The following is a 25,925-nucleotide window of genomic DNA, read 5'->3' as shown; positions in this document are numbered from 1 at the left end:
CGGCGCTCGCGGGCTCGGCCGGCGGTGCGCGCCCCACTCCAGCTCCAGGCGCCAGCGCGGGGGCCCAGGCCGCCCGGTTCGAGTCCAGCAGCAGCGGCGGCGGCAGCAGCAGCAGCGGCAGCAGCAGCAGGGCGGCCGCTAGCGGGGAGGCCCCGCGCTCCTCGCAGCCCCTCCCCGGCGCGGTGCATGGAGACGAGGCCCGCCGTCCGCCCCTGAGCCCGCCGCCCGGCCCAGGACCCACGGGGGGCTAGGGTGGCCTCGGGCTCCGGCCGGCCGGCCCCCCATCCCCCGCCTCCGGCCGCCCGAGGAGGGCTGCGCGCGGCCCGCGGGCCTCGTCGCCCGCGCGGATCGCCGCGGCCCGGCCGTCCCGTCCCAGGAAGTGGCCGTCCTGACCGCCATGGCTCACTCCCCGGTGCAGTCGGGCCTGCCCGGCATGCAGGTACAGGCAGGAACCGGGCCGCCGAGGGGCGGGAGGGATGCGCGGGCCGGGGCGGAAGCGGGGAACTTGGCGGTGTAAACACGGCCGCTCCCCCCACCCCCAGTTGCCCCGAACGCTGCCCCTTCCGGGGTCGCGCCGGCCTCCCGCGCCGCGCTCGCCGCCTCCGGGGCGTCCTGCCCGGCCCCGCGGCCCGGGTCTCGGGGGTGGGGTGGGGGCCGTGGAGGGACCTGGGGGGCCGCGGCCCGGAGGCGGCCCTCGCGGGTCGGGCGTCCCGGTGGTCCGGGGAGGGGAGAATGTGCGCTGCTGGCCCAGTCGCCCTCCTCGCGTCCCCCTCCCGAGCAGCAGGCCCCGCGCCGGCCCATCCCCTGGGAAGAAGTGATGTGGAGAAATGCCCTTGGAGGCCCGGCTCGTTCTCGGGGCCCGGGTGCGGGCTAGGGGTGGGCAGCGGTGGAGGCCTTGGTCCCTCCTCACCCCCCTACCCCGGAGAGGGGGGCCCCCGGGCGCGCCCCGGCTCGTCCCGGCCCGGCGGGCGGAGGAGACAGGGCGGGGAGAGGAAGGGGTAAGCGCCAGCTCCGCTTTCAGCGCGTTGGTCCGCGCGCTTCCTCCCGGTGCAGACGGACGGGAAGGTGCGAAGCCTGGAAGTCCGTTCTGGAAGGGAGGAATCGATCGGACAGTGTGGGTCCCGGGACTCTGGGCTGGACTTGGAGACTCGATTGGATCCGGCCACCGAGAGTCCCTTCCCACTAACCCTCTCCGTGGCTTCTTTGTGGCCTGTTGGCCTCCCAGCGACTTAATAATACTATTTTTTTTTTCCGGAGTGGGGGCGGGGATGTATCAAAGAAAGTTTTTCGCCTTCGGGGATTATGTTTAGCCTTTTGAAAAATAAAAACCACCTTCCTCGGCTAGTTTGTGATGTGTGTGAACCGGTAAATGGTGGCAAATGTTTGGGATTAAAAGTCTCACGGAAGGGTTACGGTATCTCTCAAAAGTTTTGTTCCCCCCAGGTTAGCCGGGCGAGGGAACGTACGAACTTTAAGAAAACAATCACAAGTATCCGAGTGGATTGTTTGTGTTTTAGTGTTCAACGTGCTATTTCGTTTTTTTTTCCCTCCCCTCCCTCTTGAGGGCTGAGAAGTATTTGGACCACATGGGAGCCAGGAATCTGCCCCCTCATTCGAGAGAGATCTTTTCTCTCTCAAAATCCGAAGTAGAAAACTCGACTTCATTGTTCAGGTTTGATATCTAGAAAAATAGGAGCACAAAGTTACCGGGATTTTAGCTTTTTTTTTTTAAGTGGAGTAACAGTTAACATTAATAACTTTATTGTGCTTAAAAAGAAAACTGTCCTTGAACCTCCTGTAAAGAGCTTTTAAACAACACGCATTAAAAAACCTAAGCTACTGCTGACCGCTAGGTAGAAATCAGATGTGGTTTCTTGGTATTTCCTAAAATTCCTGCTTTGGTTTGGTTTGAATTTAGAGACAGGAAAGCAGGGTGAACTGGGTAAAAATGTATTTCTGACCAGTAGAGCAAGAAGGACCTCTTGTAATGATTTGGAAAAAAAAAACAACAAATCACCAAGAACCACATTTGCTCAGTACTTTCTTGAGATATACTCTTATGCTGTTAATCAGGTTGTAATCTGGTACACATGGCTTGCTCAGTACTACTGTGGAGGTGTAGTCAGCCTTTGTGGAAAGCGAATCTATTTAAAAAGGTACTTAAAGCCTCTCTGGCTGATGCCCTTAAGTCAGTATCAGATGGTCACCAGGTGGTTATCTCAACACTTTTTTTTTTTTTTTTGTCCTCACCTTTTAATTTTTTGCTTCGGGAGTGTGGGCCAGAATTCTTAAGTCTTGGATAAGGATGATACATGCCTCCCCAAACATATTTCCTCCGTAAGGTTACAACGGAGTTGTTTTTATTTTGCTTATTCAGTATAAAGGCTGGTAAGTTTTTATTTGGTTGAAACAACTAGATTTTCAGCTGTTGCAGTTTTAGGGGCGCGAGGTGGCTTTGGACAGAGTCATCCCTGTGTTTGAAGTGCCTCCATACAATCTATGATGATTGTTTCTGATGTGCCATTTGGGAAGGAATATTCTTTCCTTCTCCCTTCCACTCCAAAAGAAAAACAACACACACATTTTATTTTCTGCTTTGAATCAGCAGCTGCTGCTGCCCAGGAAGGCCTTCCTCAGAGTTGTTATTGAGGATTAAATTAAAGGCGCACCTGCCTCAGACGGCTCTCCAGGATAAAACAGGAGGAAAGTACTAACCCACCTGTGCCCTTGCCCTGTTAATCCCATCTCCCTCCCTTTTTTCCTCTCTCATCTCCTGACCAGGATTTATGTGGAGATGGCTTAAAAATTTCAAGAAAGATAGCAGAGTGGATTCAGGCAGCCTAGGCAAAGAGCCTTAAAAAAAAAAAACAAAAAAACCTGAATTAAAAGAATAATTGCAGTTAAAACATCCTTCTTCATTGTCTTGCAAATCATTTTTATGCCTCTTGATTCTTACTGGTACCACCTGAGGTGCAGGTGTAATTTATGTTATTGTCTAGATGTAGAAACCAGCAGAAACTAGTTGAACTGACCCAAGGTGAGAAGGTGCATTATGTGGCAATTTGTGACTAGAGACCAGGTCTTTCCTACTTTTGAACTCATACTCCTACTGGACTTGCTGAATTAGCCTTATTATTACTTTAGCAGAAAGTAACATTTGTTTCATCCCTACTTGGGTTTGCAAAAGAAATTAAAATATGAGATTGATATTTTGTTTGATCAGCAACTGTTATTGAACGCTGATGTGCCAAGTACTCCATGAGGGGTTGATGGCTGTAAGTCTGAATGAGTTATCCCTTTTAAAGCTGTTTCATAAGAGTTGCGGGGGGGGTGGGGCACACTTTCCCTTTTTTTTTTTTAACCTCCCACATCCCAGTTTGATTAGCATTGGGGAAAACTGGAAATCACGAGCTGAATGTAGTAACTACAAATAGACATAAAGAAATTAGGTTGAGTGGTAGATTTAATAACTCCCTGTCCTTTATTGAACATTTGTTGCTTCTCTCAATTCAGATTGAAAGAGGAGCAAGCATCAGCTGGAGACAGCAGCACTGATCAGCTTTTAGTTGCAGAAGTTGTAAGTTAGAATTAGATCTTGGTTTATAAATTTCTATCATGGAAATTTATGAGTCACTTTAAACCTCTTTTGAACTGTGACCCATGTAAAAAATACATTTTACATCAAGACCTGAAACTAAAAGTTTCAGAAGACAGTCCTAATCCTCACTACTTGTGTGCTGCTGTGCGATGCGTTTTATTAAAGAGAAGAAAGGAGCCGTTGCAAAACTCAATTGATTTCACAGCTGACTGAATTATTGTCGTTCAGTCGCTAAGTCGTGTCCGACTCTTTGTGACCCACGGATTGCAGCACTCCAGGCTTCCGTGTCCTTCACTATCCCAGAATTTGCTCAAGCTCACTTCCACTGAGTCAGTGATGCCATCCAATCATCTCATTCTCTGACTGAAGTATATCCTGTTGATGTGTAACACGGGTGTTAGGGCCCAAGTCAGCTCTAGCCTGTGTTTAGGATGTCATACATCCCAGGTGGCGCTAGTGGTAGAGAACCCATGGTCAATGCAGGAGACGTAAAGAGATGTAGGTTCGATCCCCGGGCCGGGGAGATCCCCTGGAGGAGGGCCACCCACTCCAGTATTCTTGCCTGGAGAATCCCATGCATAGCGGACCGTGGTTTTCTGCAGTCCATAGGGTCACAAAGAGCCTTGATTGGAGCGACTTAACATGCAACTACATATAAGATATTCTCATATTTGAAAGTACAGACCGTTTACAGGAAAAGCTGGAAAAATAAAAGTCTCTACTTGTCTCCATCATCCTTCCATTTCTCTGGCTGCTTGGAGAACCCTTCGCTGAGAATGCCTTTTGTGTGGGGAGCCAGAAACGTTGAATGGCCATTGGGGGTGAGTTGGGACACTTCGCCAGCGCTCTCGCTCCCCCTGGGGACACCCGTGTGCGCTGGCGATCTGGAGACAGGATGGCTGCGCTTGATTGTGCCTTCAGCGCTCTCTGACTCTTTCCTTTTTGGTGGCCCATCTCCACAGTTCTTTTCCTGTTTCCATGGAAGAGCCCTCCCCGCGTTCAGCCTCTTGGCACCCTGCACCCTGAGCAGAGGTCGGCGTGAGTGTGTGGACTTGGGGTATTTGTGAGGTGGGGGGCCCTGAAGCACTGGAAGGCTGATCTGTGGAGTGCGATCCAGCATTGGGCTGGATGGGGAGCCCGCATACACGCGGTGTGTTTCTGTAGCAGCCCTGGCAGGTGAAGCCGCCTTCTGGCCTGTCCTCAGGAAGTCCGAAGCCTAGCGAGGGCTGATCAGGGTGCTCTGCCCAGGAAGGTTCAGAAGGGAGGGGGCCGCACAGAGCAGGGCTCGGGGATGGGCAAGTGAGCTCGAGGGGCCTGGCTGGGACCTGGAGCTGGAGGGGTGGCACCTGGGGTGAGGCCCTGCATTCCCCGCTGCCTGCGGCCGAGTGCTGTTGGAAGCCTGCTTCCTCTGTGCTTTCTCCGGTGGTGGGAGAAGGTGGAAGAATGCTGGGTGCGCTGGTGCCTGCTCAGGAGGTGGTGGCAGCTCTTCAGTGGTGAGCTTTGGGCTTCGTTGCTCCGAGAGATGCGGGATCTTCCCGGACCAGGGATTGAACCCGTGTCTCTTGCATTGGCCGCGGGTTCTTACCCACTGTACCACCAGGGAAAGTCCATAATGGGACTCTTAACCTTCGTCTTATAGTCTTTATTACTCTTTCATGCCCCTTGCCTTTGTTCTGACCTTTTCCCAATGCGATGTTATAAGAAAAATAAAGACACATTGCTGTTATTGTTAGTAGCGTGTTTTTAAGTTTTTTTTTTTTTAATATTCATTTCAAGACTTCATGTTTCCTCTTCTCTATCAGCAGAATTTAAGAAAGTTAAGAATTTGTTTTGCGTAAAGTCAGCTCTTGAGGGAGAGGGTTGTCAGAAGATTAGAAACAAGAAAACAGCTTGGAGGAGTCCAGGACGTTTTGGTTCTAATCCTGTATCAGGGAACGTTCTTGATAGTATCTCACATGGAACCAGTCGACCTTCAAGTAGAAATTGGTCCGATTAGATTTTCCTGGGCCGATAACGTAGCCCAGTGTCCTGGAGGAGGGTGGTTATGCGTCCATGGCAGCCTCCATCGGCCTTTCTTGTTCCTTTCTGTAATTTTTGTGGCCATCGTTCTGGTGTGCCAAATGGAGCTTACTTATTTGATGCAGATTGACACAGCTTTTCAGTTGAGCAGTATTTTTCTAGGGCTTGGGTTCAGATTTCTCAGGAAATGAACCCGTTGGCAATTGCTGTGTTTTACAGTCAAACACTGAGGCCGGTCCAGGAGTCTGAGGGTTTCTTGTGAAACAGGTCACTTCGCTCTCTTTTTGGGTAATTTCTCCCAGTGGTTCAGAGTTGCCTGCTATGCAACTCCATACCTGCAGGAAATGGACCGCACCCAACCAGTCCAGCTGGAGCTTTTTTGGTGCTTGGGCTGGGCTCAGCATTGTTAACAGTAATGGGATCTTGGGGCGGGTGGGAGAGCAGGAAATAAAAAGTTGACTCTGTTATCCCTCCATTGCTGCTCAGAGTCAGGCCCTGTCATCCGGCCGGCCCTTCCCCTCCCAGAACTTAGGTTTTTGCAGTGTAATGCCTTTCAAACTCTCAGTGCCACATGCTTTGAGAAGGACAGAAACAGGGCTGTTACAGCACCTGGCTCCTGGGTGATACGGAGTTTCCCAATCCTGAAGGGCTCCCTGGTTTCCAAGGTTTCATTTGTTCAGTCGCTCAGTCGGGTCTGACTCTTTGCGATCCCATGGACTGCTGCATGCCAAGCTTCCCTGTCCTTCACCATCTTGTGGAGTTTGCTTGAACTTATGTCCGTTGAGTCGGTGATGCCATCCAACCGTCTCATCCTCTGTTGCCCACGTCTCTTGCTTCAGTCTTTCCCAGCATCAGGGTCTTTTCCAATGAGTTGGCTCTTTGCATCAGGTGGCCAAAGTATTGGAGTTTCAGCATCAGTCCTTCCAATGAGTGTTCAGGGTTGATTTCCTTTAGGATTGACTGGTTTGATCTTCTTGCAGTCCAGGGGACTCTTAAAGAGTTAGAGAGCATCAGTTCTTTGGTGATCAGTCTTCATGGTCCAACTCTCACATCTGTACATGACAACTGGAAAAACCATAGCTTTGACTACGTGGATCTTTGTTGGCAAAGTGATGTCTCTGCTTTTTAATATGCTGTGTAGATTTGTCATAGCTTTTCTTCCAAGGAGCAAGCATCTTTTAATTTTATGACTGCTGTCCACAGTGATTTTGGAGCCCAAAATCTGTCACTGCTTCCACTTTTTCCCTATTTGTCGTGAAGTGATGGGACCGGATGCCATGATCTTAGTTTTTTGAATGCTGAGTTTTAAGCCAACATTTTCACTCTCCTCATTCACCCTCATCAAAAGGCTCTTTAGTTCCTCTTTGCTTTCTGCCATTAGACTGGTACCAAGGTTGAGAGGAGAGAAATAAGATGTGCCTTGCTTGAGACAAATTATAAAACATCCCAGTTGTGGGTTAAAGGTACTTTGTGTACACCCCACTGGGGACAGCACTCACAGACCTTCGTATTTTCAGGAGGACCTCAGTCAGTAGAAGAGGCTGTGTGTTCAGCGCCCTGTTGGTATCTGAAGACATTGTGGGAACTTTGAGTTTTATATTAACGCTTACCAGATAGTCAGCTTGTGTTTATCTTCCCACTTAGTCCCTTCCTGTTTTTCAAAAGACTTTTCTGGCCCTAAGATTTGAAAGGACCCCATAGGTCCAGACACTTTGTCTTATGTTAATTATTTAGGTTTTTTTTTTTTTTAGTTTTTATTTTAAAAGTTATGCATGTGATAAAGGGTTTGTTGGAACGGAGGCAGTTCCTTGCCCTTTGCTTCCATTTGCTCCTTCCTGAAGGCAGCCCCTTTGCTCTTTGCTGGCACTTGCTGTTACTTCTTTGTTCACAAAGAGCATTTGCAAATAGGGTTTTCCCCTGTCTGTAGACTTTGGACCCTGACAACATGAGGGTTTAGTTCTTGAGTCCTTGCCTCCTTCCCTGGCTTGTCCCTTCCCTCCCTGCGCCCAGTGTAGTTACAGGGAAACTTGGGTCTGATGCGTGTGTGCATATTAGCGGGACTCCAGAATCGCTAAGCACAGCTGGTCATTACTAAGCCAGGATTACTTTTTCAAGTCTTGTTTGGAAGTTGTTTTTTTGGAAATGTAATTGTTTTAGTCTGAGCTGCTGTTACAAAATATCATTAAAAACCCTAGTGGCTTAAACAAACACTTGTCACAGTTTTGGAGGCTGGAAAGCCCAAGGTCAAGGCTCTGGCAGATGAGGTGTCTTCTGAGAGCCCAGGGGGTGGGGGGTTCTCTGGGTCTCTCCTTCCAAGGGCGCCGTTGCCAATCCGGAGGGCTCCACTTTCGTGACCTAGTCATGTCCATCACGTTGGTGGGGGGTTGGGTTTCACCATACGATGGGGTGTATGTGTTAGTTGCTCAGTCATGTACAACCCTTTGCGACCCCATGGACTGTAGCCTGCCAGGCTCCTCTGTCCATGGGATTCTCCAGGCAAGAATACGGAACCATATGATGGGGTAGGGGGTACTCATAAATGTTTAGTTCTTAGCAGCACTTGTAACTCACTCAACCCCAACCCCAGCCCAGTTGTTGAAAGCTTCCCTCGGGGAGTCCAGGTGGAGCACGCAGGCTGTCTGTCTCGTTTCACTTCTTTGGAGATGCCTTCCCATGAGCCTCTCGGCCTGGACGGCTGGCATCCTGGGTCGTCTCTGCCTTCATCGCCCGGATTCCTCGAGTTGCTGTCTTGGGTTGGCTCGTGTTCTGTGACTCCTGCCATCGTGGTTTCCACCGCTGAGTTGGTGGAACATACCTTGTTGTGTCCTTCTTGTGAATTGGGTGCATGGGAGATAGTGGTTTTTTTTTTTTTTTTTTTTAAGGTCTTTGATATCTGCAAATTTCTTCTTTTTGCCTGTCTCCTCTGTTGATATTTTGGCAGGGTATTTAGTTATGAGTTGGAAATCATTTCCTCCAGAATCGTGACAGCGTCTCCACTGTTTGTATTAATATTAAACAGATGAATAAAGTAGAAGGTGAATTCCAAGGTCAGGACTGCCCCGTCCCTGGTGCAGGGAGGGCCTTCTGAGCCGCTGTCCTCTTCCTCGTGGGATCTTGCCTTCTGGTTTCTCTCCGTCAGAAAGAGGTGGTGTACATACATCCTTGTTTTTCTGTGTGTCTGTCTGTGACCCCCACCTCCCCGACTTGAATACCCCTTTTCCCTTCTGTCTCTCATTTCTGGTCTCAGGGTCCTGTGGACCCAGAACCGTTTTCAGGGCAGCCCGCAGGGTCTTGTCAGAGAAACTTTTGCTTAAGTTGACTGCTGTTTGGGGCATGCGGCTGTGGTCCGGGAGTAAGTGTGGGCTTCCTGGGAGGATGGGGGTGGCACTGCCAGGGTGAGTCAGGTACCCGTGGGACCCGGTCGCCCCTGCACGTGTGTCCCAGACGAATGAAGAGCGAGCGTCCCTGTGACCCCATTCCTGGCTCCATGCTGCTCCTCAGATGCTCGCATTAGTGGGCATGTGGCTCCAAGGCTGCGCCTCCTACTAAAAACAAAGTACCTTTTTGGGGTAGAAGCATACGGTGATAAACGAGTGGAAATGAAAAGGAATCTAGAACTTGGGGACTGGGCGTTGGCCAGCAGCTGTTTTCAGCACAGTTTGCCCAGCATCGCTTTACAAATCCAGTTCAGCGCGGTTGGCTCACAGTTGTCAGACTGGCACCTGAACTCCTGCTGAACCGAGAGCCTGCGGTAGAAGGCCCTGTGTGCGCGCTTCCTCCCGTGTGTGCAATGCCCTTTCGTGGTACCAGATGTTTCTCGAGAGGTAATTTGAAAAGAAAAAGAGGGGTAGGTACGAAGAACTGCTTTCTTCCTCAGCAGTTGCTGCTGGGCGGCGGGTGGCTTTTTCCTTCTGCTTCACTGGGGAATCTGGAGAGATAAGCAGGGAAAGGAGATGGTCTTCGGGCGTTCCCACGTTGATGCCTGTCAAGGAGACAGTGGGGTCCTTGTAGGAAGGGAGCTTTGTCCTCCTGCTCTCCTCTCAAGGGCCCCACGCGGGGGCAGCTCATGCCCTCGGCCAATGCTCAGGGCTTCCGCTGTGAGAAGGGCTGTTGGACCAGTTTTACAGATGAGAAAACTGAGGCTAAAGGAAACTGGACCAGGGCTCCGCACTTGGGAGCAGAGCCCTGATTTTTAGCCTTCACTCCACCAGAGTGCCTCCTACCTAGCATTTCAGATCCTGCCCCGCTGTCCACAAGGCTGCTGTTTCCCTAAGGACCTGGTTGCTCCTCCAGCTTCTCTGAGACCACCCCAGTTCAGGGCCAGTACCTGCTGGTATTTGGGGGCACTTTTATTTCCATGATTTATTTATTTATTTTTTTTTTTACTTTTGAAGGTTTTGTTCATGTTCCAGGGCTATTTTTAATTGACTTCCTGGAGTTTCAGAGGGTGGGTATCGGGGGAGGTGACTCGTCCCCATTTTCTTTCTCTCAGTTCTCTCTGCTGAGCCCTTAGGCCACCCTTGGGGTTGGGAGAGCAGCCTCTGGCATCTGTTTCTTGCCTCTCAGGGTGTTGCCCTGGTTGTTTTGAAACCTGGTTGTTTGTGCTGAAGTAGTAACTGGAAAAAGCAGCCTGTAACAGTGGTTTTTCAGATTTCAGTGTTTACCCTCATCCATCGCCTGGAGGGCCTGGTAAAATGTAGACAGTCTGGGGTGGAGTGTGTGTTTCTAACAAGATGCCAGGTGTGCCAGGGCCAGTTTGAGAACCGCTGCACCACAGTTAAAAATCCTCTTCATGGACGCACACCGTAGTGGGGCCCATTTGCAGAGTGGCTCAGTGGGTAGTTAGTGCTGGCCAGTTGGGTTCTGTATTTCAGAAACCGACTTTGGAAGCACGGGTCTGACTTTGAAAGTTGAAAAGGCTTTCCGATGGAAAGAACTGCTGGACTCTTTACCAACAAAGGTCCATCTAATCAAAGCTATGGTTTTTCCAGTAGTTGGGTATGGATGTGAGAGTTGAACTGTAAGACAGCTGAGCGCCGAAGAATTGATGCGTTTGAACTGTGGTGTTGGAGAAGACTCTTGAGAGTCCCTTGGACTGCAAGGTGATCTAACCAGTCCATCCTAAATGAAATCAGTCCTGAATATTCTTTGGAAGGACTGATGCTGAAGTTCCAATACTTTGGCCACCTGATGTGAAGAACTGACTCATTTGAAAAGACCTTGATGTTGGGAAAGATAGAAGGCAGGAGGAGAAGGGGACGACAGAGGATGAGATGGTTGGATGGCATCACTGACTCGATGGACATGAGTTTGAGTAAGCTCTAGGAGTTGGCGATGGACAGGGAGGCCTGGCATGCTGCAGTCCATGGGGTCACAAAGAGTTGGACACGACTGAGCGACTGAACTGACTGAACTTAACCGTTTTAGTGTGTATTACACACCGGCTAGGGGGCAGAGGAAGACATGTGCTCCATGTCTGTCTGACTTTGGAACCTTGTTTTTTAAAAAATGCATCTCAGAACTAGCCTTCATGGTTCTTTTGGGAAACTCTGAGCCTGAACAAAGGTCCCTTTTAAAAGTTGAAAAGTTTAAAAGCTCTTCCTCAGCATTGTCAGGATCGTCTCTCTTAACTGTTTCCGTCAAGTCGCCCCCTGCTTAAAACCCTTTGGTGGCTTCCTGACCAGATATAATAAACTCCAGCTTAGCATCCAGGACCCCCTCACCCTGCAGGAGCCACTCCCTGCCCACCCCTCAGGGTCACCCCAGGTTCCTGTGCCTGGGAACCCCTGACAGGCCATTAGTGTTTATATTCTGTCGCCTTTTTCTCCCCCTTGATTGGATTGTGAGGAGAGACCTGCAGTGAAGGTCCCCATCGTCCACCTCCTAGTTGGTGCTCGGCCCAGGACGAGGGGCTGCTGCTGTGCCTGGTGGAGGGTGGGGGGCAGCTAGGAAATGAGTGGGCGCCCCTGGGCAAAGTTGGTGCTCTTCTCTCACAGTTGGTCTGCTTAACACTTAACTAAAGATCTGCCTGTCTCTGAACTGAGAATACTATTCCAGACCAATAGTCTTTTCCATGTTTTGGAAGTCAGAGGTTTTGTGTTTTTGTGTAGAATTAGTTGATTTGATTTTTTAATTAAAAAACAGTCGATTTCTGTGTTGTTGTTTAGTTGCTAAGTCATGTCCCACTCTTTTTGCGACCCCATGGACTACAGCCCGCCAGGCTCTGGGTCCATGGGATTTCTCAGGCAAGAATACTGGAGTGGGTTGCCATTTCCTTCTCCCGGGGATTTTTCTGAACCAGGGATCGAACCCTGAGTCTCCTGCTTTGGCAGGAAGATTTCCTTACTGTCTGAGCTCCCCTTTGGCGGCCCTTTATTAGCGTGTCCTATACTTGCTTATCTGAGGGTGGTTTTTGGTGGTGGGCAAGGGGTAGGGGACTTTTTTAACTGTGTTGTAATTTTTTTGCGGTTCATTGTATGGGCATTTTCCTGTATGAGGGTGAATGGCATATGAAGCAGATTTAGGGGATGAACTGTGTCCAGAAAGGCGGGTGTGAGGTTTGGGGGCTCTTCTCTTTACTTTGTTAATAAAAGATCTGAAGGGTTTCTTTTTTAAAAAAAAAAAAAAAAGCCAAAACAAGAAAACTCCTTTTGTGTCATTCAGGATGCCTTCCTCCCAGTGTCGTCTTCAAGAAAAAATGAAATGCTTACATGGGGTGAAACTGCTTGCATTTATTTCCTGGCCTGCTGACCCAGGCTGCCTGTATTTTTCTGTGCTGTGGGTGGGACGTGCTTGGATCTGAGAGGTGGAGATCTCAGGTCACCCTCCGCAGTGGGCCTGGGGCCTTCAGCAACCCCAGCACCAAGGCGCGGCCGTGGCTGTTGCAGGATGAAGTTCTGTTTTGCCATATCGTGAAGCAGAGTCATTTTCTAAAGTGATCACATACATAGTTTAGAATAGTTTTTAGTGGAAAAGCAGTTTTCCCAGGAATCTACACATTTCCTGATCTCGTGGATCAGTTACTGCTTATGTGAAGCAAACGGTTTCATGAGAGGAGGCCTTCTCAGCCTTCCTCCCCAAATAAATACATACTGATATGTGTGTGTGCACCTATAAAATGGGTTTTCATTTTTTACTTCTTTTGTATTTCCAAAAGGAATAAAATAAAACCCTCAGCATCCTGAAAATTAATTGGAGTGAAAAGTTATTAAGTTGGTAAAATACTTATAAGGCTTTTAAAAAAATTACTTATGGGAGGATAATTACAATATTGTGATGGTTTTTGCCATACGGCAGTATGAATTGGCTGTAGTTAAACGTGTCCCCTCCATCCTGAAACCCCCCCCTCCCTCCCCACTCCATCCCTCCCAAGTTGTCACAGAGGACTGGCGTTAGGTGCCCTGCATCGTACATCAAACTCCACACTGGTTATCTGTTTTACACTTGGGAGTGTATATGTTTCGATGCTGTTCTCTCAGCTCATCCCAGCTTCTCTTTCTCCCGCAAGCCTTTTTAATATAGCAAAATTCTCAACATTTTGAGATATTTTATATTTTATACCTGGCCTGTTGCATCAATTATTTCTTTATATGTTAGCTGAAGCCATTAAATGAGGCTGTTTTTGAAATTCCATGAGAACGATTCTCTCTTGGTTCGTCTTTTTTGCATCAGAGCCGCGATGATCCGGTTCAGAAGGGGTGGGAGTGGGAGCATGTGCTGGGCCGGGCGGTGGGGGGGTTGCCATGAGGACTTCTGGCCACTTTGCACATCATGAAGTGGGGGTTTGAGGAGGAGAGCGTCTCATTTACTCATGTTAAGTCCAGAAATGGACGAACACCTTTAGCCTATCGGCCATTAAACTGCTTTTAAAGCAGGAGTGTCTGTAAACCCACCTCTTGAATATAGCTTCTTCGAGTTGTTGTCTCTGTACGCGTGTCTCTTTAAGCGATGGCAGTCACACGTAGGTGCACTTGGCATATTGTTTTCCATCTAGAAATGGATCGTGAATATCACGCCCGTTTCCCTGCAGTTTTCCTTGTGACGATTTTAATGGCGTTTCTGACTCACCTCCTTAACGTGGGGCCTGCCCATCCTTAGGACACAGAGTTCTAGCCAGCAACTCATTCCTGTTTGGCTCTGTTGGTGGAGATGGAATTACCTTGCTGCTTTTTCCTTTTGCCTTTGGAGAAAGAAAAATTAGTCATCCTCCCCCTCCCACAACAGTGTTATTGGAAAGCAGTGGTAGTTGTTATCTAACAAGTTTTTGTTGGTAATTGCTTCACTTAACCTGAGTGAGTTAGATGGTGCTCCTCGTGTTATTACGCATTCACTCTGGGCCCTTTGCCCTGTAACAGATGTGTGTCCTAAAGAGCGGACCCCACGTGTGGGCAGGGACCTGCAGAGACTGTGTGTGTTTGTGTGTACACGCATGTGTAACAGCATGAACTCAGAACAACACAGCCGGTCTCCTTTCCACACTGCCTGTCCTCTGTGGATGGAGCAAAGGGATGGACCTGCGGGATGTGGAGTTCTGCTTGGCTGAATCGCATTCTTCTTGGTTGTTCTTCAGATGGATATTTTATGTATGTGATAAAAAAAAAAATCCTAGTTTTAAAACAGCTTTTTATGTCCTGCATGTCTCTTTTTAGTCTTTGAATGAAAAATTGTAGAAGATGTAGAAATTAGCAGGTGCAGTAATAGGTGCAAATAATAATAGGTGCAAATATTGTGACTTAAAAATTTAATCATTGCTGCGAATGAGCAGTCCTCCTGCCCCCCTCCACCACCCCAGATGAGGATGAATGTGTCTCTTCTAGTTTTGTCTTGAGCGATGAGGCCGCAGTCCGTGAAGTCACGCAGACCGTGTGTACGTGTTTTCTTCCCGCCCAGGATAGCATGCCTGAGTGCGGCTCTGCTGGTGGTAATGGTGCCTGTCTTGCCGGAGCCGCTTAAGGTTTTCCCGACATGTGGGTTCTGATCAGTTTAGGTCTCCCCACCTCCAGGGGAGTTAGGAAAAACTCTTCGTTCCCAGAGACTTTGAGGGTTCGGTTAAGGGGCACTGACCTGCGCTACTGGACTTCTACCACGTTTGATGAATAGAAAAACGTAGGGAAACATACACAGCAATGATATGAAAATATAGCATGACTGAATTTTGCTAGAACTGATTTGCTTTTTTCTTTATTCAGACTTTAAAAAGTTTTCCTTATTGTGTGACTGATTATCTTTAGTTATTTGTTTCACTCTTACAAAACTGATCACAGAAAGGGAAACCTGTTGGGGAGGAGAACAATGAAAGAAAAAGAGGACGTGTTGTCCGACTTTATAAAAGATCTTTGCTATTTGAAGCTGAAATTCTATGTAGTAATGTAGTCAGTGTGGCCATTTTACTTTATAGTACTTTGTAAAACAAAATTAATAAGGGATTTATTAATGTTTTTATTTGTAATTTCCATGAACACCTCTCTTACAGTTTGATACAAAAAAAAAAAGGCAGCAGATTGATTTCGTGTGTCTGAAATAAAGTTTAAAACATGGGCAATCCCCAAGTACATTTCAGATTCCGTTTGTAAGTTTGTTGGTTGAAGCGCCCCCTGTGTTTTTAACAGAATTAAATTTGTAAACAGTGGTTAAATTGTGAGGCTAGGCTTGAAAAGCCTAACTCAACTATGAGTTAAGAGTTTCTGGTTCTGCAGACAGGAAGCTAGTTGGTATAAGAGAGCTGGAAAAGAAGGAAGACTTTCTTTGGTACTGTTGGTGCAGGCCTGGTTCCATACAACATCTGAGTTCAGGTTGGTCCCTTGTCCTACTGGGCCTCCCTGCTACCACCAAGACCCTTGTTCCCCATCCTTTAAGCTTTCCTGATATTGCATCTCTGGTGTGAGTCCCTCTTTGCTACATGTCATTGAGAAGTTCTCAGTGAAAGTTCCTATTCCTATTCTTTGTTTTAAAATTGATTTTAGTTAGACGTTGGGAAAGCATTTATACAAGTTCATACTCAGTGAGAGGAAGAATGTATGTTGATCTAACCAGATAGGTAGTATGTGAGGCAGTGAAGAACTGATGGCATGGGACAGGCATGATGTCTAGGGCTGCAGAAGAGTCTGCCACTGTGCTGGCATTGATGAAGAGGAATGATAACCCTGACTTCAGGGAGCTTACAGTTTGAGAGCAGAGGCACGCGAGTGAACACTTTCCACTGGTACACATGCAGTTGTAGAAGGAAGTATAAGGCCCAGAAGTAGCACAGAGAAGGGAGTAAATATATTGAGAGGTGGCAGTTTGAAGATCGATAAAGGAAATGATGCCTGAGGTCTTTTTTAAAAGAAGGCAGAAGGAATCTGGACTTCCCTGGTGGCTCCTGCAGGAGACCCGAGTTCGATCCCTGAAGTGGCATCCCACTCCAGATTTCTTGCCTGGTTGAAATCCCATGGAGAGAGGAGCCTGGCAAACAACAGTCCCTGGGGTCGCAAAAAGTCGGGCACGAGTGAGCGACCCACGCACATACACACAGAAGGAATCTAGACAGAATAAAGTAGTTAAAAGCATAGGGTTTTTTGGTTTTGTTTTAATAGCACAGAGTGTTGGGAAAAGGACAGGAAATTCCGTTTTGCAGGACTGTTAACGAGATAGACGAAATTGAAAAGGGGACCAGCTCATAAAGGACTGTACTTAGCGGTTCGGGCTTTGGTTAAGGGATGCAGCAATGCGGAGAATGTTTGAAGGGGCAGAACGAGACCAGTTTGTGTTTTGACAGTTTGGTGCTTGGACTGGAGGAGGGGTGGAGGGTTGGCTGGTGGACTGTTGACGGACTGTTGATGGACAGAGGTCTCGGTGTGTGAATGGGATTCAGGGAGGGAGCTGTGGGTGGAATGAGCTGGCTTGGTGATGGCCCCTCGGGATCTGGCCTGGGTGTGGGGCCACCTATTGGCATAGACGAATGAGTCATGGGGCCACCTGTTGGCATAGACGAGGAAGAGGCTACCAGATAAAGAGTTTCTGTTTCAGAGGACTGGAATGCAGGTGGAGGGACAGAATAGGTGGTTACGTGCATGGGCCTGGAGCTTGGGCGAAGAGTCCAGGCTGGGGACTGACCAGGCTGCTGATTTATGAATGAGGTCATCGGGATGGTTAGCCTCCTGAGGAGGGGCATGGGCACCGTGGGGAGGGCTGTTGGAGAGGGCGTGGCCTGCGTTCAGCTCTCAGAGGCATCTGCTGTCCCAACCTGCTTTACCTGATAGGCACCTGAACTCTCCTGCCATCACAGCATCAGGGCAGTCACAGCATCAGTGATTTCCACCCTGGCCCCGGGATGAGGGGCCAGGTGGGCAGGGAGGGGCACCGTGTGGCTTGTCTGTCTGTCCCCAGCTGGAGCAGTTCATGAGCTGATTGTCTGAAAGTCCAGAGCAGCTTGTTGTTGCTTGGGTGATGAGAGTTTGATCAGATAAACCGTATGCCAGGGTTCCAAATACCTGGTATAGACTTAGTTTTGACCCCGCCAGTCTTTGATGTGTAGTTTGATGAATGGCATACCTGAAGTGGCTCAGAAAATAGCTTTCTAAGCTGGAGAGCAGAATTTTGCAAGACTGTCGTTCAGATGTCTTAGACCTCGGTTAAACCTGCAGAAATCGTTGTAGAAGCCCCTTGTTGCTCAGTTGATAAATCTTGTCCAACTCTCTTGTGACCCCATGGACTGTAGCTAGCCAGGCTTCTCTGTCCATGAGCTTATCTAAGCAAGAATACTCGAGTGGGTTGCCGTTTCCTTCTCCAGGGGATCTTCCCCATCCAAGGAGTGAACCTGGGTCTCCTGCATTGCAGGCGGATTCTTTACTGCTTGAGCCACTGGGGAAGCCCGTTGTTGAAGCCTCTAGGTTAACTCTAAACCCAACCAAGCTTTCTTGTTACCCTAGACAGGTGATGCTGGGTTTCCTATGGTGCTTCTTACCTGGCCTGGTGCAGCCTGGAGAGTAATGGGGAAAAAGGAAAGCCGTGTTCGGGGTGGATTTTTTTGGATTATGTTATTAAAATAATTCTCTTTAATATTTGTACAGGTTAAGCACCCTAAAATGCTAGTTTTAAATGAGAAGGGGATTTTGGAGTTTGAGTCGGTTTACTTTTAGTTTATCTAATCTCTTAAGAGGCGCAATATTTTAGAATACTTGGGGATCTGGGGGGTGTCCGTTTAAAAAACTTGACAGGTTAAATCAGATCTCCCGTTTTATTACAGTTTTAGCCAGAGGTAATTTTAATAATTAAAATGAAGTGGCCCATTTAAAAATTCCCTTCGGTAAAGAGCAGTGGCCGTAAGTGTTCTGGGGAAGTATGGGCTGACTGGGGGAGTGGGTAACTGGAGCAGTGAAGATTACTCATTTTTAAAAATGAACTTTTATTTTTTAGAGCAGTTGCGGTTCACAGCAAAATTGAGCAGAAGATGCGGAGATTTTCCCAGGCCCTCTGCTGCTTGTTACTGTCAGCGTCCTGCACTGGACTCTTGTTATTTTTTATTAGGGATGAACCTTTTGTGACACATACTTGTCACCCAGAGTCCATAGTTTCCATGGGACAGTGCATTGCATTCTGTGGGTTTTAATAAATGTGTCAGGACATGTATCCTCCCTTCCGGTATCCTGCAGAAGAGTTTCACTGCCCTAAAACATCAAGGAGGGCGTTCTTAAATGATGTCACTTTGATCCGACTGAAGTGGTTTTCTGTGAATGTACGCCATTTCCCAAGCCTCATCAGCTTCTGCAATTTCTGGTGTCTCTTGGCGTGTGGTTGCCCATGTCCCTGTGACCACGAACGCTGCTCACACTTGGGGTTCTCAGGACGCCCAGACCCAGTGTGCCCCCTCGGGAAGAAGTGAGTGGCTCTTGGCAGCCACCCCCACCCCCCCAACCCAACAGGGAGATTGTGTGACAGTGCGCTTCTGCACAGCTCATTTCGGTTCTCGGACCCTTCAATTGCTTTGAGACTAAGTTAAAAATCTAAGTGTCCAAAAACTGAAAATGGAAGCACCTCCTTCTCTAAGTAGGTCTCCCCCTTTTTTTTGTCTTGACTCCCTCATCCTGTCCTTTCCCAGCTGGGTTGAGTGGATGGAGCTCTCCCCCAGGGATGGATGGGTGCTGACTCAGTCTCCCTCCCTCCCTCCCTCCCTCCTTCCCTCCCTCCCTCCCTCCCTCTGTGTGTGTGAAGGCACAAACACCCACGTGGTGCACACCCCACCCCCCGCCACTGTAAAGATTCCTGTTAAAAACAGTTGAGCTGTCAAAAATGTTACTTTATTAAAAATATTATAGAAGTAGTGTATAATCCTTAAAGAGGAAAAACAATGCAGGAGTGTATGATTTTGTTCCCCAGGGGAGTAACATATGTTGAAGGCAAGGAGTCTGGTTGTTTAATTGCAAAGGCTTGTTCACTGTCTTGTGTTTAGAACTGAAGGGAAGGCTGGGAATTCCATTGGATGGTGTTTTCTCTTCCCTTGTGCAGCAGTTCCATCCGAAATGGCACTAACCTCTAATCAGGACCCTTGAAGCAGTTGGATTTCTCCCAGTGCTTAAGTGCTTTTCATGTTCCTAATGAGACATGAGACTCATTCGTCAACCACCAGAGGCCTAGTCTGCCGTGTTAAGGCACCGTGCTCTGGGCTGGGCAGGGGGCGAGCTGTGCCTGCTGTCCTTAATGCACTGACAGCCCGGTATGGGCAGGCTCCAGTGAGTGATGGCTGTCTAAGGCGATGTAACTAAACTGAGTGAAAGCGAAAGAGAGGAGGCCTTAGGCAGTCTAGGGTGCTGTAACCAAAGTGAGAGAAAGGAAGGAGGCCTTCCTGGAGGAGGCTGCACGCAAGTGTGTATTTGAGCGGTTCTTCAAGGTGCTCTAGTGGGTCAGGACACTCCAGGCAGATGGGTCTGTTCCGCGAATTGGCTGTAGTTTGGGGTGACTGGTGTAGTAAGGTGACGGGTTTTTCCTTGCCTTCCTCCTACCTGGGATGATGGGGAAAAGAAGGTATTAGTTTGGAGTAGGATACAAGTGTTGAAAAACGAAGGGGAAGTATGATGGGGGCTTCAAATCAGGTCTCTCCTGACGTGGATGGACAATCCAGACCAATCCGGAAGGGGTCTTAGCTTTGTGATTTGCTTGAGGAAGAGATAATAAGGAGCAATTGGAAACCTGGGTAGGCTTGATACTTAGAGTATTCTGTGTGTCTCTTTTTAAAAAAGTTGAGCTTAGTCTTCATTCCTGATTCAGAAGAGAGATGTTTTTGTTTTCTACTTTTAAATTGGACTGAACACACTTGAAGTACAGTAGACAGTGTAGATGGTCTCTCTCTTTTTTTTTTTTGCATAGTTAGAATCGGGCCTCTCAAACGAGACAGGACAGTTTTTTGTTTTTTTACAAAAATGACTAGCAAGTTAGTGATTTTACATAGGAGCCAAGAGCCCTGGGGCTGGTTTCTCTGGTCCAGGAAAAGGATGTCTGGGTCCGTGAACCCTCACGGGAGGCCAGGGTATCAGGAAGCACAGTTGGACTTGGTGACAGTTAACTGGTAGTTTCTCTTTTGAGAAGACAAAACTGTAGGAGGGAGGCTGCCCCTTTTGCACCCCACTCCAGTACTCTTCCCTGGAAAATCCAATGGACGGAGGAGCCTGCTGGGCTGCAGTCCATGGGGTCGCTAGGAGTCGGACATGACTGAGCGACTTAACTTTCACTTTCATGCATTGGAGAAGGAAATGACAACCCACTCCAGTGTTCTCGCCTGGAGAATCCCAGGGACGGGGGAGCCTGGTGGGCTGCTGTCTGTGGGGTCGCACAGAGTCGGACACGACTGAAGCGACTTAGCAGCAGAGGCTGCTCCTATTTAAAGTCGGTGGGGGTTGGGGGGTAGGGAAGAGGGGTAGGAGAATCAAGCTTTTATGTTTTCTGAAGAATTTAGTTGGCAACAACCAGTGGTGACGTTTTGGTGAGTTAGGGTGACAGCCCCTTTGCGGAGGATGGAACTTGGCTATCGTGGCGGGGGGGACCCTGCAGAGTCACAACTCCAGCTACTAGAAATAACATCTTCATGAGTTACATGAGTAAGTGAGGTTCCTGTAGAAAAAGTCAGGGTCATTCAGTTAAAGAGTTGTAAGGGGTGACAGCCTGGTCTGAGGTTCCGCAAGCAGAGGCAGGCAGGGAGGAGGTGTGTGGCTGATGGAGGAAGTCGCCAAGCTTCGTCAGTGGTTAGCTGATGATATTTCAAGGGGTTGCAGCAAAAAGTCCTTTTCGCTGAAACCTTTGCGTTTCACAGCCTGTGTCACCTGTGGCCTCAGGATGGAGCTACCGGTGAGGTTGTATTAGCCACAGCCCGATTGCAGAGGCCTCTGAGTCGGGACCACTCTGGTCCTAAACCTGGGTCATGATTCCAGGCTTGTCTGCTTACTGTTACTTAGGGTTTGCCTGAGAGATCAGAATGCACATTGAAGGTCATGCAGTCGATTAAGTAAGTTCATTTGTGTTTCCTAGAGAAAGACTTGGCATGAGGGAGGCGAGTGATGTGCGTATGTGGTCAGACGTGTGCTTTGAGGATAAACCCTTGAGATGGGTCAGCTCCTTGACACTTGGTGACTTGTCTGTCCATATGCAGCCATTAGTTGAAATTTACGGGTGCCAGTTGTCTGCATTTCAGCGACGACTGCATGGAATTTGGCAGTCATGAGGCAGAAGAAGGGTGCAGCTAAGGCTTCAGGTCAAACTGGAGTGGGAACCCAGGATCATTTGTTCTGTGCAGCTTTAAAAAGTTAATTTTCATATTTTATTCTCAGGAAAACTATAGTGTATATATATATGTGCGCTTTTCTGTCCTTTTACAGTTGAGTAAACTAAGTGCTAGAGAATCGAATCACTAGTACGGAGGTGGATTTGAACCCGGGCATCTGGCCTTGGGCGCCATGTTCTTTCTTCACACTGTGCCCGGTGTTGCAGTGGATTTCCGTACTGGAGTGGAGACTTAGAGTGTGAGTTGAGTTCTCAAGGGAGAAGGGAGGGACTGATGACCCAGCCCCATAGATGGCATCCATTCTCTGAGGGTTTGGTGGTGGTGGTTCATCTACTCAACTCAAAGAGTTGTGTCTGACTCTTTGTGACCTCATGGACTGCAGCACGCCAGGCTTCCATGTCCTTCACGATCTCCCAGAGTTTCCTCAAACTCATGTCCATTGAGTCTGTGATACCATCCAACCATCTCGTCCTCTGCCATCCCCTTCTTCTCCTGCCTTCAGTCTTTCCCAGCATCAGGGTCTTTTCCAGTGAGTCGGCTCTTCTCATCAGCTGGGCAGTGTGTTGGAGCCTGAGGGTTTAGCAGCAGATGGTTGAGTGTGGGTAAGACTTGCAGCTGGGGGCCCGATACATTGGAGGGATTGATTGAAGCTGTGATGCTGACATCTAGGAAAGGTTAACTGTCTGTGTTGTGCGTTTCTTTTCAGCTTGTTCAGTTTTGGTCAGGAGTCGGTAATAAGGCCAAGGTTATTGGATTGATCACTAAAAAGACTGGGGGCCTTGCGGAGAAAACAGTGATGGGCAGTTAAAGCTGACAGCTCTTAACCTCCCCTCAGCAGACAAAAAGGTGTCTCAGTGCAAATACGGGAAAGCATCTCACATTGATGTTGATGTTATCTTTTTATGGGCATCTTAAAAAATTTTTTTTTTTTTAATTTTTATTTGTTTTTGGCTGCGCTGGGTTTTCCTTGCGGTGCACGGGCTTCCCAGTGCAGAGGCTTCTTCTTTGGAGCTCCGGCTCTTGGGGCCCGAGAGCTGCTCACTAGCTGCAGCTGCTGGTCTCCAGAGCACAGGCTCAATAGTTGTGGCGTACACACTTTGTTGTTTCCTGGCATGTGGGTTCTTCCCGGACCAGGAATCAAAGCCATGTCTCCTGCATCGGCAGGCGGATTCTTTACCACTGAGCAACCAGGGAAGCCCTGTTGTTAATTTTTTAATGTAAAAAAATCATGCCTTAAAACAACCCTGGTGGCTCAGACAGTAAAGCGTCTGCCCGCGATGCAGGAGACACAGGTTCGATCCCTGGGTCGGGAAGATCCCCTGGAGAAGGAAATGGCAACCCACTCTGGTACTCTTGCCTAGAAAATTCCATGGATGGAGGAGCCTGGTGGGCTACAGTCCATGGGGTCCTAAAGAGTTGGACACAACTGAGCGACTTCACTTCACTTCTCTTTAAAACAAATGTAGAAGGAACGAGCTCTGAGGCTCTTACAGGGCCCCAGAGATCAAAGCTCTAAGAGGGTTCACATGACACGCACAGTCAATGTGTTATGTCAGTTTTTAGTTGAGAAAATCCATCTTCTTGGCTCTTAGCAGCTTGCTGCTTGGTTCTCGGTGCCTTTTTGGAAGTGAGAAACGGGACTTAAGTTTCCAGGCTGGAGGTTGTAGCACCTGCGCTTGTGGGTTGGAGATAAGAAGGCCTGTTTGGGTGATAAAAGGCCCTTGTCTTCGGGGTGGTTGGAAGGAGGCCTGGTGAAAGGACAGAGGGCAGTCCCCAGCGGACGAGGCCTCCGCAGCCTCTGAGAAGCACCGGAGTTGGCCTCTGTTCACCGTGTTCTTGGCAGAATCGGTCACCTTGTGGCGATACCATTCATAGCACCTAAGCTTTTTGACAGATCTGATAATTTCATCATTAAATAAAAACCGGAAAAATCCAGAAAGGCTTTTAAAATGAATGATTCAAATGCTGCTTGATTTTGTGACATTATTGGAGAGAAGGGAAGCAGGTGTCTGACAGCGCAGGGTGGGGTGTCTTTTCATCTGTGAGCCTGGCCCCTGCAGAGCTGCCTGGACCGGGAGGGACAACCCTGGCAGGAGAATACCGTCTTCAGGGAGAAGTGATCAGTGCCCCGAGCAGGCCCCCAGAGGGCCTTCGTCGGGGTCTGTGGTGGGAGGCGAACCTCCTCTCATCGGCTGGATGCCTGCATCCGCCTAGCATCTGTCTTGTCACGTCTTGTTCTCTGCCTGGAAGTGAGAAGCCACCTGTAATTAATTGTGCTGTCTTTTAAATGGAACGATGTCATAGAATGTAATTTATTTCTCTTCTTGTTCTCCTTGAGTGCAACCTAGAATGACAAAGATTTTAAAAGGAGTCCTGAATTACCTGTCTCTTGAGGAATTCCTATGGGCTCCCAATTTCTTTACACTCTCATGTTTCCTGTTTTGCTTTAGGAAAAAAAAATTAAGTGGATTTAACAATAAATGCAGATATGGCAGGAATTACGTTTTCTTAAGCTCTGTCAGGTGATTTATCTCTTAGTATTTTTGTTTTGTATATCGGTTCTCCTTATGGGGAGAATTACTTAAAAGTAACGCAGTAATTAGTGTTTGGTGTAATATAATTCTGCATGTGTAATCTAATATAGAAGGACACTGGCTGCTTTTAGCTTCTTTATTATTGTCCAGATTGGTTTAGGGTAATGGGGTTAGAGATCTCTGATCTTCTGTAGCCAGAATGCATTAATCCAAGGATTGTGGGCTGAAAACTGAAAATCTCCTTCCTGAACTTTAACGCTGGCATTTTTTTTTTTGGTCTTCTAGTGTGTGTTCTCTCTGTGGTTCTGTTCATTAAAAATGGAAATGCTATTGTTCTGCTCTTAGTAAATTCACAAAATAAACTCGTTTTAAACAATGGGGACAATGCAGAAAAGCAGATGAAGTGAAACAGAACCACGGTTAGTATGTTAGTGTACATCCTTCCCCAGTTTTTTCTGTGAGTGTGTGTTACCTGGCCTCCTCTGCACACGCATGACAGCAGTTGGGGCCATTCTGCCTGCTGCTCTGTATTGTGCTTTTCCTTCTTAAATGTCGAGATGCTTTTCCATGTTAGTAAATCAACATTATTTTGAGTGGCTGCTTGGTATTTCATTGTATGACTGCAGGGTAATTCCCGTAATTAATTGATGTCTGCTTAGGTAATTTGCAGCTTAAAAAGAAATTATGGAAATCTCCAATGAATCTTTCCACTCGTCTTAATTATTTCCTGAGGATAAACCAGAAGTGAGATTTTTTTTTGCCTTTTCCTTATATCCATTTTTAGGTATAATACATATGTATATGTGGAATCATCTTTGCTTCCGTATTCAGTAGCTTCTGTGTTCCCTTTCATCTTTGCAGTTTTTCCATTTTTACATGATTTTATTTTTGTTCTGTCATTGTTTGGGGCAATGTCTTGCCTACTTTTTTTGCTGCTCTTAATGTGGTATTTACTTTGGTAATAATGATTTTATTATCTCTGTCTCCAGCCTTGTTGATTTGGAGATTTTGAAAAGAGAGTCCCAGTTTTCTTTAATTTTGAGTCAAGAAAAGTATTTGTTTGAAATGTCTCCCCTCTCCCTTGGAGATCCCCTCTGCCTTTTGCCTTTGGCATTTTTTCACTGTCCCTTCCCTCTTAGAGGCGTCTCTGCATGTTTCTCTGGGGCTTCCTCTGGCCTGAGCGTCTCTGGAGGGGGCAGTTCCATCTGTCTGGCAGGGTGCCCAGCACAGTGCAAGGCCCCCGGGTTGCCTCTGTCCTGCACCCCTATCCTCTGTCCAGTTCGCTCTTCCTCCAGGTGACTCGGCCAGCATCTCCTAGTTTGATTGTAGATGGACCTTTTTTCTTATTTTCATTTTATTGACTTCACTGTGGATCAGAGGAGAGCAGCGTAAACGTGCTTTTCGCTTGCCTTCTTAAAAGAGGCTATTTTTGTCTTTTTAATAGTAAAATACATATGAAAGTGTTAGTCGCTCAGTCATGTCCGACTCTTTGTGACCCCATGGGCTGTAGCCTGCCAGGCTCCTCTGTCCCTGGGATTGTCCAGGCAAGAATACTGGAGTGGGTAGCCATTCCCTTCTCCAGGGGACCTTCCCCACCCAGGGGTGGAACCTGGGTCTCCCACACTGCAGGCAGATTCTTTACCATCTGAGCCACCGGGGACGCCTTCCTGTACCGGAAGTATCACCTTAGGTATGTTGAAGCCTGGGCTCCCTCTGCAGGACTGGCTCCTTCGAATGGGAGCCGGGACGTCCACACTGGCCAGGGTAGGACCAGAGAGGACTCGGGAGGAAGTGCAGCTGCGCTTGTGTAATGGGGTGGTGCATCTGGGGTAGAGCGCTGCGGGGACGACCTTACTAATGTCTGGCGGTAAACCATCTTGACGGAAGTCCTTTAGAGATCTGCCGTTAGGTCAAAGCTTCCTCTCACAGTGTTTGCTGAACATGGGGTCCTGTGAGTCCCGAGTCATTCCGGTGGGTGGGCTGGGAAAGCAGGAGCCTGTGCTTGCGGGGCCTCTGATGCCCC

The 25,925-nt window shown here is 48.2% G+C and overlaps 1 protein-coding gene across 1 annotated transcript in view; it reads left to right on the top strand.

Annotated features, from left to right (window-relative positions):
• The first annotated feature begins 25 nt into the window (after positions 1-25).
• The window catches only part of STK24 (serine/threonine kinase 24), a 95,182-nt gene continuing 69,282 nt past the window's right edge, over positions 26-25,925 (top strand). The window contains exon 1 of the mRNA XM_040267370.1: positions 26-439. Coding sequence (XP_040123304.1) covers positions 398-439 — 42 coding nt within the window. The 5' untranslated portion in view covers positions 26-397. The remainder of the gene's footprint in view (positions 440-25,925) is intronic.

This window comes from Oryx dammah, unplaced genomic scaffold (genome assembly GCF_014754425.2).
Source record: "Oryx dammah isolate SB20612 unplaced genomic scaffold, SCBI_Odam_1.1 HiC_scaffold_24, whole genome shotgun sequence".
Classification (NCBI taxonomy): domain Eukaryota; kingdom Metazoa; phylum Chordata; class Mammalia; order Artiodactyla; family Bovidae; genus Oryx; species Oryx dammah.
The sequence above is the reverse complement of the archived record's forward strand: the minus strand, read 5'-3'. Positions and strand labels throughout refer to the sequence as shown.